The sequence below is a fragment of the Botryllus schlosseri genome, chromosome 8, assembly GCF_051294905.1.
Source record: "Botryllus schlosseri isolate E-star chromosome 8, Bs_hap1, whole genome shotgun sequence".
In the NCBI taxonomy this organism is placed as follows: Eukaryota; Metazoa; Chordata; class Ascidiacea; order Stolidobranchia; family Styelidae; genus Botryllus; species Botryllus schlosseri.
In genome coordinates this window covers 234,352-247,179 of record NC_137243.1, presented here as the reverse complement: position 1 = coordinate 247,179, position 12,828 = coordinate 234,352, and the positions used below count along the sequence as shown (strand labels likewise).

The 12,828-nt window shown below is 40.0% G+C and overlaps 3 protein-coding genes across 5 annotated transcripts; 1 reads left to right on the top strand and 2 right to left on the bottom strand.

Moving 5' to 3' along the window:
* Positions 1-2,638: 2,638 nt before the first annotated feature.
* Positions 2,639-8,608, top strand: LOC145444473 (ragulator complex protein LAMTOR1-like). 3 transcript variants are annotated; one of them, XM_080322462.1, is made up of 5 exons: positions 2,639-2,843; positions 3,263-3,434; positions 3,977-7,990; positions 8,062-8,248; positions 8,491-8,608. In XM_080322462.1, the coding sequence occupies exons 1-3, from the start codon at positions 2,718-2,720 to the stop codon at positions 4,174-4,176; spliced, it is 498 nt and encodes a 165-aa protein (XP_080178588.1). In that variant the 5' UTR covers positions 2,639-2,717; the 3' UTR covers positions 4,177-7,990; positions 8,062-8,248; positions 8,491-8,608. The 3 variants fall into 3 exon arrangements, with proteins under 3 accessions (XP_080178588.1, XP_080178589.1, XP_080178587.1); XM_080322463.1 differs by having other exon boundaries at positions 8,062-8,259; XM_080322461.1 differs by having other exon boundaries at positions 8,062-8,608.
* On the bottom strand, positions 4,500-10,974 carry LOC145444472 (deubiquitinase DESI2-like). Its single transcript, XM_080322460.1, has 5 exons — positions 10,851-10,974; positions 10,446-10,518; positions 6,198-6,291; positions 6,002-6,143; positions 4,500-4,922 (listed from the first exon to the last, which is right to left on the bottom strand). The coding sequence occupies exons 1-5, from the start codon at positions 10,887-10,889 to the stop codon at positions 4,755-4,757; spliced, it is 516 nt and encodes a 171-aa protein (XP_080178586.1). The 5' UTR covers positions 10,890-10,974; the 3' UTR covers positions 4,500-4,754.
* Positions 10,950-12,144, bottom strand: LOC145444471 (cyanocobalamin reductase / alkylcobalamin dealkylase-like). Its single transcript, XM_080322459.1, has one exon. The coding sequence runs from the start codon at positions 12,069-12,071 to the stop codon at positions 11,184-11,186; it is 888 nt and encodes a 295-aa protein (XP_080178585.1). The 5' UTR covers positions 12,072-12,144; the 3' UTR covers positions 10,950-11,183.
* Between the last annotated feature and the right edge of the window lie 684 nt (positions 12,145-12,828).

Genomic DNA, 12,828 nt, shown 5'->3' with positions numbered 1-12,828 from the left:
CAGTTCCACAAGTAAAGTACCGTATATTAGATGTCCAGTCAACTAATGGGACTATATCTTTGCTACAGCTATATTGGACTTAAAAAAACTATAAATAAAGAGAAAGCATGTCAGAGAAAGCATGTCAGAATTTGAATTTGGTCATAGGAGCGCACTCGCCGCACTGTATGTATACTCTCAGGGACACGCAACATACGGCCCAGACTGGAATCGGTTCGGTGGTTGTTTTCTACAACATGTGCGCTACAGACGGATTTCTCGCGAGATCGGAAAATTTCATCCGCTTGACGGATATATTCTTTGCTCTGATTCGATACCGTACCGAATTACTTATTAAACTACACAATGTGGTAAAACAGACCTGGTATACGCCGGACTAAGGTTACGCCGTTGCGCAAATGCCACGCTTGCTTGCGTTAATTGTTAAGCGCAAGCGGACAGTTTCCCGTCTTACATGATAATGTGGCCCGCGACCCCAGTCTGCTGAGATTCCCCACTGTTTGCTTACTACGTCAAATTCGAGTGACTGTATGTTATTGATACATGTGTGTCTGTGCAGCGTGGGAGAGTGGAGCTTGTGTGTTAGTCCGTCGAAGCGAGAAGAATTGCATTATTGGCATTTACGATGTACTCAACCCTAATGAATTGATATCTTGGTAAATTTGGCCTACCGGTCTTATCGAACGCCTTGAAATCTTGATTTAGGATTTCAGCGTGTGTTAGTTGACCGGAGAGAAGCAGATATGGCGGCGCCTGTATGACTGTTCTCAAATCCACATTGTCTTCGTCATTACTGGCGAGAAATGGCTTTGAAGTGACATTGCTGTCGTTAAAATACATTCATTAAACACGATTTATTCTCTGTATATTTTGGTAAATGCGTGAATAGGCCTAATGTGTCGATTCAGTAATCCGACCCGCCGACTGGAGAAGTTGCCCGCCCCTGCTCTCTATCTATACATGAATATTGTCATCATTGGAGTGAAGTTTTTTAAACCGATTCCAGTATTTTTGAATTGTAGTTGATGCATGCAATGTGAGTAGCGGAATTTGGGCCGCAGTCTTTGAAACATTTTTCCTCTAACCGCGAAAATCCAGTTGACGTGATGTGTGCAATTCCTAATTAATGTAACAAGAACAACATTAGAACCTCGTCTGATCTATTGAAAAATTGTTCTAGATTTGATTCAGTTTGATTCTTAATGAATGATTACACTGGTCAACACATATTTTTAGGCAGACAAAGTAAGAGTGATTTTGGGGGTTCTGAAGGGCACTGATTCCGAATATCACCCTAGTTTTTTCAAATTGGCTTTTGTTGTGGAGACAGCCCATGGGGCTATTTTGACCAAAATCTCCCGTTTTCGCGGTAATGACTATATATAAAATCGGCTCAGTCATACTATAAAGTTTAAATATTCAACCTGCTTGTTATTTTTACACACAGAAGACTCTTTTAAATCAAAATACAGCAACAGCACTATATTTAGGGGTAATTGATTTATCATAGTAACAGACTTTCACGGATATCATGTACATAAATAAACTCCAGTCATGTATATAACTATTTAGCTAGATAGGCTAATCAAATAACGTGGCATTAATTCAATCAGTTTTACGTCAACCACCTAGTGTAAATTTGAATTAATGAGTTGGAATATAATATTATTGATATATTTTAAATCACAATTGTGTTTTGTTCGATTTTCGGCTGTAAGCTATTTAGTGCAGTTTCTCCAAAAGTTCCGGCAATGTTCTGGCATAATATGTTCAATTGTTCATCTCATCTCATCTCTGTGATGTCTTGATAGAACCTCTCCCTTTGCTAATCAACAAGATAATCAGCAAATATATCAAGATGACTGAATAGGAAGTGAACTTTTATGGCCATGTTTGTGCTCAAGTTTTCGATATGCATACGAATTTTCGGACCTACTGTTTGTAGTTGCCTAGTTGGGTGCTTTGTGATCATCTAAAAAGTTTTATTTATTACATCTTCGGGAAAATTACATGCAGTGAACCCCTTCCTAATGTGAAATTGGAATCTTTCATCGGTATTCGAATATACCAGATACCAGATTTAAGCTTTTCGTTTCAGAGGGTTACTAGGTATACCTACTTTGTTGCCTCAGTGGAAAATTATCCATTTATCAGTCAAAAGAAATGAGACACATATGCGTATTGTAGTCAGGCCTTAAATGGACAAATTTATATTTATATACTCCTCTTCAATCTTGGTAGAATGGCCAATTGATACAGCAGAATATGTATTTCCGTTGTGCAAAAGTACAATTGCTAGGCTTGACACACTGCTTTTTTGACAAACAAATATTTTGCATCATGTCATGTTAATATTGATAGAATGACTGAGAATGACATGAGGGTTCTTCATAGTCAATTAGCTATTCATGCGCAGTATAAAATTAGAAAAAAAAATACATTTTTCTTCCTATTAAGCGAAATATTTAGGGGTAAATACAGTAATTTTGGGCTTTTTTGGGGATATAAATTACTTCTGACAAAGAGCCAATCTGACAAAACTAATGTGATATTCGTAATCAGCAGCCTCAAAAACCCCAGAAACGGCTCTCAGATGTTCTGCCGAAAAATATTTTTTGATTTTGTTGACCAGTGTTAGGATTCCTAAATACCAATATACAAGCGTTCCTGTTTGCGAATGATTTATGTGTCAGTCTATTTAAAACGAAAATCTTGTGATGGGCTGCTTGGAGAGTTGCTTGAAACAAGAAGAAGGCGATCCGGATGAGAGAACGCCGATATTGCCGAATGAGCACGGGACTCCGCAGAACTCGATACCAGTCGATGTTGGAGGAGTGCAGCAGGTGAGTGACGATTTCAGCAACGACACGTGTTTTCAAGTTGTTCTACAACTAAATTATTTTTTAAATGTGCAAATAGAACAAGAATTAGAACTATACACTCACTTTCAAACTCCACAACTACAACTACTAAAACTGTAGTTAGTTGACCGTCAATTAAGTAGATATTTAGCTTGTACAGGCTGCACAGGTCCATCAATATTTACAAGGTATACCCTGGATCGTGTGACTTGGTCAATAGATAGACATATATATAATGTGCATGTAACTATGATCCACAAAATCATGGTGATGCCGTAGCTCAGTGTGTGTTTAAATATGGTAAGATTGCATAAATCAAATTACGTCAGCCAGTAGGCCTAGGTTACAGCGTACCCCAAGAAGCACTCTATCAGATTGAAAAGTAATTTACTTCTTTTCAGGACGGTACTCCAATTGGCAGTGTATCAAAAAGTTGCAAAGATGAGCAATCACTTCTGAATGGAATTTTATCGAAATACTCGTCGGATGTGATTGACGTTACTGCGATAGACGCTCGTATCGACGCCGTCGAGTACATGAACAGGGTTACACTATACAACAGAAAGTTGGCGGGTAAGTCGGGAGACAACGGACGTGAGAAATCGAATCAAACTCCAACATTCGCACGTGCATCGACTCATTGTGCAGCACATGAATGTTTTGTTTCTAGCTGTGTTGTTTGTCTCAGAGTTGGACAACTAGGACATTTTTAGCTTTTTCCAATTCAGATTACAATTGTACCTACAAAGTTCTTCAAAGTAGATTAGAATTACTGAATTTTCAAAAACTTATAAATTTCGGATCGGCAGACATACAAGAAAATCAAGTTCGTTCATGTCAAATTAGAGTTCGTTTTGGATTTGAAAAATAGTGTTGGAGGTAGGAACTATCCAATTACCCACCATAAGTCCGTAAAATCGAAACTTTCCTACTCGTATGGTATAACGACTTCCACAGGTTGGAACTGAGCCAAATTTGATGTGTAGAATTTTCAACTATCCTAACAATTTCATCAACTAGCTAGTAAAATGTGAAACAGAATGTTTTTGAACAATTCTGTGACATCGCATCCTGAGCATAACGTAGGTCAGTCAGGAGTCCAATTTTAATTTTAGGACTGGCTGGCCGGCTCGAGGTACCGAGTGCTTCCCTCCCCTCGTCATGCGACAACCCTTTGATGGTGCTCTCAGCGCCACCACCACTGTTTGACGACATCATGCGTGCAGCAGAGATTTGTGATCAAGTGTCGGCGGCGATGAGTCAGATCGCAGTGAAAAGAAAGGATGATCTCACAATCGATCTTGCCAGAAATTAGAAGCCCGGGCGTATAGAATCCAGTGCAATATTTATTCTCATTATTTCCACAACGACGACATATATTTGCTTGGTCCTGATTAGGGCTGGGCACGTATTTATTGTAATGATTAGTGTTAAGTAGAGAGTCTCTCTATATTGACAGCGACTGTTATGACAAACATATTATCGACAAGAATTATAAGTCCCGATAACTCTTAGCTCGCAACATCCAAAACATGTTGAAACCCTAGGATGCATAAAAAAGAACTTCACATGTCGCCTTAACACTCGTTATGCCCAGCCCCAATACAGCAAACCATGAGAATTGCTAGGGATGTTCGATTGTCGTCGCTCAGTCACTTTTGCAGTATAAAGAAAAAATAGTAACATTTGGATACACAGTAAAATGGCAACGAACATATGTAAAAGAGACAAAACATTCCGGGGTAAAATGTGTTGGAGACTGTACAATTGAACTGAAGCTGTCTTTATTGACGCATGTTCCTGCGTCAGGCCTGCTCGGACTTTTTTTTCATGAGCCATATACGCTCGTGTGGCAATACAGGCTGGCTGCACGCCTTGCATCTTTCCCGACGGTCACGAGCTGGAAGGTTGATCTTGATCCTGATTGCGTTGGTCGACTGTGTTCGCAAGTGCAGCAGGCGTGAGCCATTCGCGGGGCAGGCAACGTTGCAGGAATGGAACGCAGGAGCTCACGTGAGCAAGCCGGTTCACCCATCGCGGTATTTTCTGTCCGCATAGTATCTGAAACACAACTGCAGTCAGTTGGAGTTGGACTCGTAAATACATTAGATTAGAATTCAACTGATGGTTATAGTTTTTTTCCCAAGTTCGATTGGAATTGACTGAATAACTACAGTTGGATTATAAATAATACTACTGAAATCGAAAAAAAACTTGGAAATTCTGAATTAAAGAGGAAAAAATAAAAATGTCTCTGCAGAGTGTACACCAAGTTTGGCCTGAAATCTGAGCCCAGCGGCACAGCGACGATTCTCACGAATAAGTAAAAGGTATTTTTTCCAACTGGACAAACTGCAAAAAAGAGGATATTTGCCATTATTTGGGCATCATCGGATGACATTAGAACGGACGGTATCCTTTTAGTAACGTTGTTAATCAACAATTTCAAAACAAGTCAAAGCTACCAGCTACCTCTCGAGTGGGAGTAAAACGGCTGATTATAGAATTCGACGAAAAAAGTATGATTGGTTGAGGGGTTTCATCATTTTGGCAGTTAATCGCAGATCGCTACTTACTAAATGCCGGACGCATCTCCATGATTACTGACTAGCGCATAACTAAAAACAGGTGTGATTTTCGAGAATATGTTCTGTTACTTTGATATAGAATCTATTTCGCACAGCAGTCATGACCATTTCACTCATAACAGGATGCTTAAAACTACTTCCCCTTGAAAATGCGCAAAAGTAAATGGGTTTACCTAAATTCTGTCAAGTAGAATTAGTCTATACACAACAACTCGACACAAACTGAGGGCCGTGGAAATATTTCAAGATACATTAACTCAAACTCCACTATATAACAAAAGTAATCAGTTAAAATTTACTGAGAATAGTGGTACAACGATAAACTTCTTGATCTTGAGTTTACATTCTTCCCTCCCACCAACTAACCAGCAATTAAAACATTGACAGAGCAAAAACAACCTCAACCATCCAAGGAGGTCGCTGTGTCAAAAACGTTGGGACTCCTGAACTTAAGCAGGCAGAACCCATTTCGGTGCTCTGAAAAAGAAGTAGTCCTACTTCGTAACCTCCGGTTAGATCCGTGCTGAAATCAGTGTTTAGAGAAGAACTGACCTGCGAAAGTGCTTGTGAGAAATGATTGCAATTTTTATGCATGAGATGGTATGCATTTCCTCGATATTCCTCGCCGAGCTGTTCCACAATCATTTCGATATCTCTCAATTCAAAGTCCGTCGTGCCAAGGACGATACTTTCTCTGGAACAGTTTTCAGGTTATTTCCACGAATTATACTTCCTGAAAATATCAAACTTGAATCGAAAAGTTTCTCCCAGTTCGCTCGTGTCGCCCGGTGTGATTTCAAACACTCCGCTAAAAGGGTAAATGTGACCCCCGTATGCAAATTCTGTAGAATGGAATCGAAGTTAGCAAGAGTTCACAAGCCCATCATCATCATTGGTTTATTAGCAATTTTATCAGTTCAATACACCACAAAAAATGCGATACAATGAATAGACAGGAAGATGTCGAAGCGACTTGGATTTTTCTATGGAATCATACACCCACCTAGCCCTGTGTTTGCATTTTAGTAATTCGAGTATTATGCTTCAATTTGAGTCTTACTCACGACTTCACAACAGTTTAAATGATATGGAAAGTTTGAATCTGTACCTTCTATGCAACCACAATAGATTATAATGCCAGTTCTGTACCACACTAAGATAATTTGGCACTTTTTCGACCATAACTATTTCATTGCAAGTTGTGACGATGCTGCATGTTTCATATGCTGCCAAATAGCATATCATTTCAGCACTCGAAAAATCATCTTAAAGGGGCACTGCACTCAAAAAATGATGTGGTCTCAAATTGAAGGGTAAAACGTAAGAAAAATTTTGGCCGCAGCCATTTTCTTCAGAACGCCACCGTAATGGAGCTGCAATTTATTGAAATTTCCACAAACACATCCGGCTGCAGCTGTCGCGGCTCCGGGTCATTTCTTAACCCGTTACATGGTACGATGACTTCATCGTCGCACTTGACGCGATCGCGATTGTTAGGCAGTCTCGCAGAGAACGAACTTTAGATAGTTGTCAGCCGATGTTATGAAGTAAATATGTCTTACACGCCAAGGCGGTCTAGATACGGCTTTCAACAGACGATGTTCAGTTGGGAGATTTATTTCTAAATCAGGCCTAGTGTATTCTATTTTTGTAGAACAGAAATAGATCATGTCCTTTTCTTATGTATAAAACATGATCATCACCAATCACTGTGCCCCATGAACACTCAAAAGATCATAGCGGTCATAATTGGTTTTGAATTCGGGTTCGAGAATCATATGATGAGGGTATTGTAAAGTTATGGCTGGGTTATTAGTAAGATGACGATATATATATATGTTTTTGGGGTAGGCTGAGGAGTTTTGGGTTCAGGATAGGTTCATATAACGTTGGATTACGGTTAGAGATGATGAATTTTCCAGCAGGTCCCGAACCCTTTAACTAATTTTTAATGTATTGTCATGTTCATGGGGAACCCTGATTGGTGGTGTTCGTGTTGTGGAAAAGAAATAACTCTTGACCTGAAAAAACGTCTACGGTATTCTCTTGCTCTACCCAGAATCTTCATAATAAGTTTGTTCCACTTTGTATTGAGGATATTGGATATACATACAAATACATTGACATGATTGCAAGCTGCAATGACAAGATGTGCCGTTCAAAGTACTGGACACTCACTACATTTTGGAACGTCATTTTTATGCAATACAATCGCAATATATTTTGCCAACTATTGCGAGGTACCATGAGGAACATATGATGTGTTACGGGAGATGAAGAGTCAATGTAAACCAATTACAGTGGTGGGTGATGGTAAATATCCATCAATCAATCACCAGTTTGATGTATGGCATGTCTGCAAAGGTAACTGAATCCTGTTATTATTTGAATCTTCCTCTGCCTTGATAACCGTTTCTCAGGACTGAAAAAAATTTGGTGTCTCTGGGTAAGAAGAAAGGTATGGAAGACTTGCTACTATGGACAAGAAGCATCACTAATCACTTGTGGTGGTGCTGTCAGCATTGTGGCCAAGATAGCAGTGTAAGTCTCCATATCTACTATGTCATTCACCACATATTAATAACTTCTTATATAACGATATGCGATTGCAGGTGCTAAAAAGAAGATGGATATCTCTTCTGCATCACATCACCGGCGAACATGAGTTGAGGGAGAGGCATTTTGACTGAAGACCAATGCCTAAGAACTAGATGCTAGTTTCAAAGCATTAAAATCCTTCATAGAAAACAAATTTTTGATCCGGGATTCGTAGCAGATGACTACTCTGTTACTCTACTGGTAATTTACTGGTAATTTTTATGACTTATCACATCTGCATGCCTCCTCTTTACATCGCTTAGGCCAAGGTGGGTGTCTGATTCCATAGACTACTCCAAGTCGCTTCGACACCTTCCTTTCATTTTCATTGTATCGCATTTTTATGGTGTATTGAACTGATAAAATTGCTAATGAACCAATGATGATAACACCAGTTATCAGAGCGTGGTCAGATCAGTAAATTTCACATCTTCCTTTTTTAGGAGCATTGGAAGTTTATCACAATGTCGGCATTGCACCAGAACCAGCTCGAAACAGCGTTCTAGAACTTCTAAATATCCCTGTGTGACATGAATAATACATCTTTGCCAATGAGTTTTATGACGTGTGCAGTGCTATGTAGGCAGCTTACTAGCTCAATTCAATTCTTCCAGTTACTAACAACAACTGCCCCCTTGTAATACCCTCGCTATTTTCCAATTGTCTAATATTTATTAAAAATTCACAGAGTAAGCAAAGTGTGAAACACGGCTGCCACTGCTGGAATATAGAATGCTAACAGTTCGCTGTACACCATACAGTAACTGATTTCGATTTATATAGCAGAGCCGCAGTGTTTTCAATCGCAGTTCGTTTTCTATCGGCCATTTGAAACCGACGTACAGTCCACCATCGCCATCAATAATCCATTCCAGTATGTGTCGTTTTCTGCCAGGACCATGCAGTGGATTGTTATTATTCCAGTTTTTTCTGTTCACTTTGAATAATGTTTCAAAAATGGAGGGTTGTATATGTAGGACAAAATCGTCATGTTCTGTTACGCAAAGCGACCCTCAATTCCCCAGCAGCTCCATTATTTGTTGTATCTCCCTGCAGCAAACACACTCATTCTCGACTCTGGTTTTCTGACGATTCAGAGACATGAGTTTGTGCTTCTAGAGTTGCAACGAGACTGGCGAATTCCTCCTCTTAATATTGTGGCTCGAATTGATACGGCAGACTCTCACCAAATATTGTGATATCATCGAAATCTTCTTTAGAAGTAAATTCATCAACCAGATCTTCTTCCATACCAGTAATAATTTTACCTAATTAGATATTATCTACGTGTCAAAGGAATTGCGTGAATGAACTGATGAAAACAGATAATCATTTGGAAACTGAGAACAACATGATACGATAAAAATATTACACAACAATGTTTGTACCAGTCTGTCTGCATTCGTTCTCGACTTAATGGCGCTTCTTCGATGAACGATCAATGTCAACCGTGCAACCAATACATGCTTTCCATGAACAGGATAGACAGGTTGTGCAGAGCAAAATGGAGATGAATATGGCCGTTATAGGACTGCTTTCAAGTACAATTTTGTAAACATAGCTATTTTATTACAATATCCCATCTCCACATGGCCGTTTTCAACTGATAACGCCACAAAAGCTATGAACCGGTGACATGGTCGACATTGCAGATCCAGTAGTAAGGAGAATTGCCCCGTGGACCTTTGAGAGGAAGGAAGACACACTAAACTATCATTTGAAATAAGGCGAACAATGTTTCCTGACAATTTTTCAAATATGAACAACACTACTGTGCAGTCAGTAATAAGCTGTGAAATCACCGCTCAATATTACAGCTGTATGAATAGCTTTGCATCAATATATAACTGTAATGGCATCTCAATTCTCAGTATCAGTCATCTGGCAAATATCATAGAGTCATAACAAGCTTCAGACACAAATCCTCCTGAATTAACATCGTGCGTTGGTTGAGCGTCGGTACCGTACGCTTATACTTAACAGGATACCGCCCTGGCGCGAGACATAATTCCTTCATAATATCGGCTGACAACTGTCTGAATGAAGTTCGTCCTCTGCGTGACTGCCTAATCGCGTCGAGCAAGTGCGACGATAGATTCATCCTGCCATGTAACGGGTTAAGCAATGAGCCGGAGCCGCGACAGCTGCAGCCGGATGTGTTTGTGGAAATTTCAATAAATTGCAGCTCCATTACGGTGGCGTTCTGAAGAAAATGGCTGCGGCCAAAATTTTTTTTACGTTTTTCCCTTCAATTTGAGACCACATCATTTTTTGAGTGCAGTGCCCCTTTAAACAATCATTGGAATTAATAGTCTATTCGGGTTGAAGCACTCGAGTAATTTGGCCAGCCCTATTCACAAGGTAAAGTTCAGAGGTAGCTGTGACCTATCATGCTTACCTCGCTGATAAACTTGCAATCCACTGTGGTAGACTCCGATTCCAAGTGATGACGTATACTCATTTGTCCAGAACTGGAAATTAAAATACTTACAGATGCACACATCACACGGTAGGCTATCATTTAGGATTTTCAACAAAGACAAACCAGGTGTTTGGCACGACGGAATGGATGTATCTATTTAGTCAATGTCGGCAACTATTCCACTAGAGGTAGCATCAATGTACTTAACTAGATTTGACTCTAACAGGAGATATTTTATCATTCTACTTTAACTAGTACGGCGTCAGCTACTATCTCAAACACTCCAGGAACTACAAATGTATATCCAAATATTTTGTAGAATTGAGATAGTTTCTGAAATTGATGCTATTCACGTATAGTTGAAGATATCTTCAATCTTACCATGTCATAGACATTCAAAATGACTGGTTGTGCGTTCATGTTATGATGAGCCTTTAGCCTTTCTTTAGTAGATTTAAACTCTAAGCAATGCTGTAGGAATTCTAAAAAAAATGAAGGAAACCGCTCGTAATGATGTCAAGACATGGTATATTGCACATTTTAGGATTGAATTTGTCCATGTGAATATGGTCACTGCAGGGACTGGAATCTCGGTACCATTAGCGCAATTAATTGGGAGAGCAGCAATGATTCTATGGGTGTAGTAAGTAAGGCACTTCGGGAGTTGTTAGGGAAACAAGAGCCACTGCTATCATGAAATCAAGAAGATTGGAATCAAGTCGAGTATGTATCTGTTAATAATGTGTGACGATCTTTTGGCTCGGTATTGAAGTACTTTATTTGTAGCTCCGAGTACCTCTCAATGACGGGAATGATATCTCGATATGATCCATCACGCCAGTTTCTGTTGAATCGATTTAGAAGCTCTATTCTAGATCGACGACTCGCAACGCAGTCGATAGGATCACGCCGTTGAATATCGCCTCGTAAGTTTTGGAATATCATCACACCACGTATCGCGAACCACCCTCCATACTTTGGATGGATGCACACACCGAAAATTCTCTCTTTAGACTCCCAAGGAACAGCACAGGAACAGGTCTTTTCAGCTTGATTAGAATCCATGTTATTCTTTTTACCACCTCCTTCCATTGCTGCACCAGTTTCGGGTCGACCAGAGCTATTGTTTCCTATTTCACAGCATTCTTCATCATGTACCTTTTCCGCGTCCTTTTTCTGATAATAAAACGACGCTCCAGCGATATGGGCCGCAGTTTGAACGAGTATTTTGGGTCGTTTACTCGGTAATATTTCGAAATCTTGGATAACGTCAATATCTTCTGAAGGAAACAGACGCTTTGCGCTCTGAAAATGATACGACAACGCACTGTCCAGCGGATCCCTAGATTTATTTCTTCCCGCAATCTCTACCAAGTTTTCCTTCAAGTACGGGATAAATGCTCTTTCAAACATGGACGGGCTACTGATAATCACGAAGGCGATGGTGTTATCGTTAAAAGGCAACATAAAAGCTGTGGACACCGCTTCATTATACCATCCTACCTTGAATGGGTAGATTTCAAGGCCAAGCGGTCGAAAATACGCCTCTAAGGCGTTTGTGACATCGCCCAGCGTCAATGGAATTGGAGATACACGCGACATGAACAAGATGATGTCAAGTGTAGTTTAAAAAGAACTATACACTTCGACTTCACTAGCGAAACAACACTATCTTTGAGGTTTGCTTCTATTTCGGAAGTATTTTCCAATGAGCTAACGTGCAACATCACTAATGATCAAGCGAAACACTGGTTTTACAAATCCAAGAGTCTTCTTGCATGCTACGTTACAGTATAGATAACTAAGGTAAACCGTTACAGGCCAAGGTGTGTGTGTGATTCACTGAGCTATACAAATTACTACACCAAGTCACTTCAACATCTTCCTATGTATCCCGCCGGCCATCCGACAGTCGACGAGCATGTCCAGTGTCCACATTCAAGTCGAAATACAAGCAATTACTACTAAGTGAATATTTTTTAGTTCATCCTCAACATTACCGGACCACGACTGACCTATCGATCTCGCCTTTCATGACATGCCACCCCATTTCTTGCTACTTGCCTTTTTCTATACTATCTTCTTTACTTTTCATACAGGGTGCATGCCTCCTCTTTCTATCGCCTAGCTAGACAGACAGACAGACATTTATTGCTTCGTTAAACATAAAAAGTTGACTGGATGTTACGATATGGCCAATAAAGGCCTTGTTACTCGTCACCAGGGTTGTAACCAAGTCACAAATGCTCCGAGTCACAAGTCAATCTCAGTTTTATAGTTTTGACTCGAGTCAAGTCGAGTCATTTTCAATTCACCACCGAGTCAAGTCCGAGTCCAAGTCACCGAGCAGAGGGACGAG

Bases quoted from the DNA above. Each gene is read 5' to 3' on its own strand.
- LOC145444473 (XM_080322462.1), top strand. From the start codon at position 2,718: ATGGGCTGCTTGGAGAGTTGCTTGAAACAAGAAGAAGGCGATCCGGAT. The intron at 2,844-3,262 runs GTGAGTGACGAT...ACTTCTTTTCAG, and splicing joins ATGTTGGAGGAGTGCAGCAG to GACGGTACTCCAATTGGCAG. The intron at 3,435-3,976 runs GTAAGTCGGGAG...TTTTAATTTTAG, and splicing joins ATACAACAGAAAGTTGGCGG to GACTGGCTGGCCGGCTCGAG.
- LOC145444472 (XM_080322460.1), bottom strand. From the start codon at position 10,889: ATGAACGCACAACCAGTCATTTTGAATGTCTATGACATG. The intron at 10,519-10,850 runs GTAAGATTGAAG...TTTAATTTCCAG, and splicing joins TTTTGAATGTCTATGACATG to TTCTGGACAAATGAGTATAC. The intron at 6,144-6,197 runs GTTTGATATTTT...AAACTGTTCCAG, and splicing joins GGAGAAACTTTTCGATTCAA to AGAAAGTATCGTCCTTGGCA.
- LOC145444471 (XM_080322459.1), bottom strand. From the start codon at position 12,071: ATGTCGCGTGTATCTCCAATTCCATTGACGCTGGGCGATGTCACAAAC.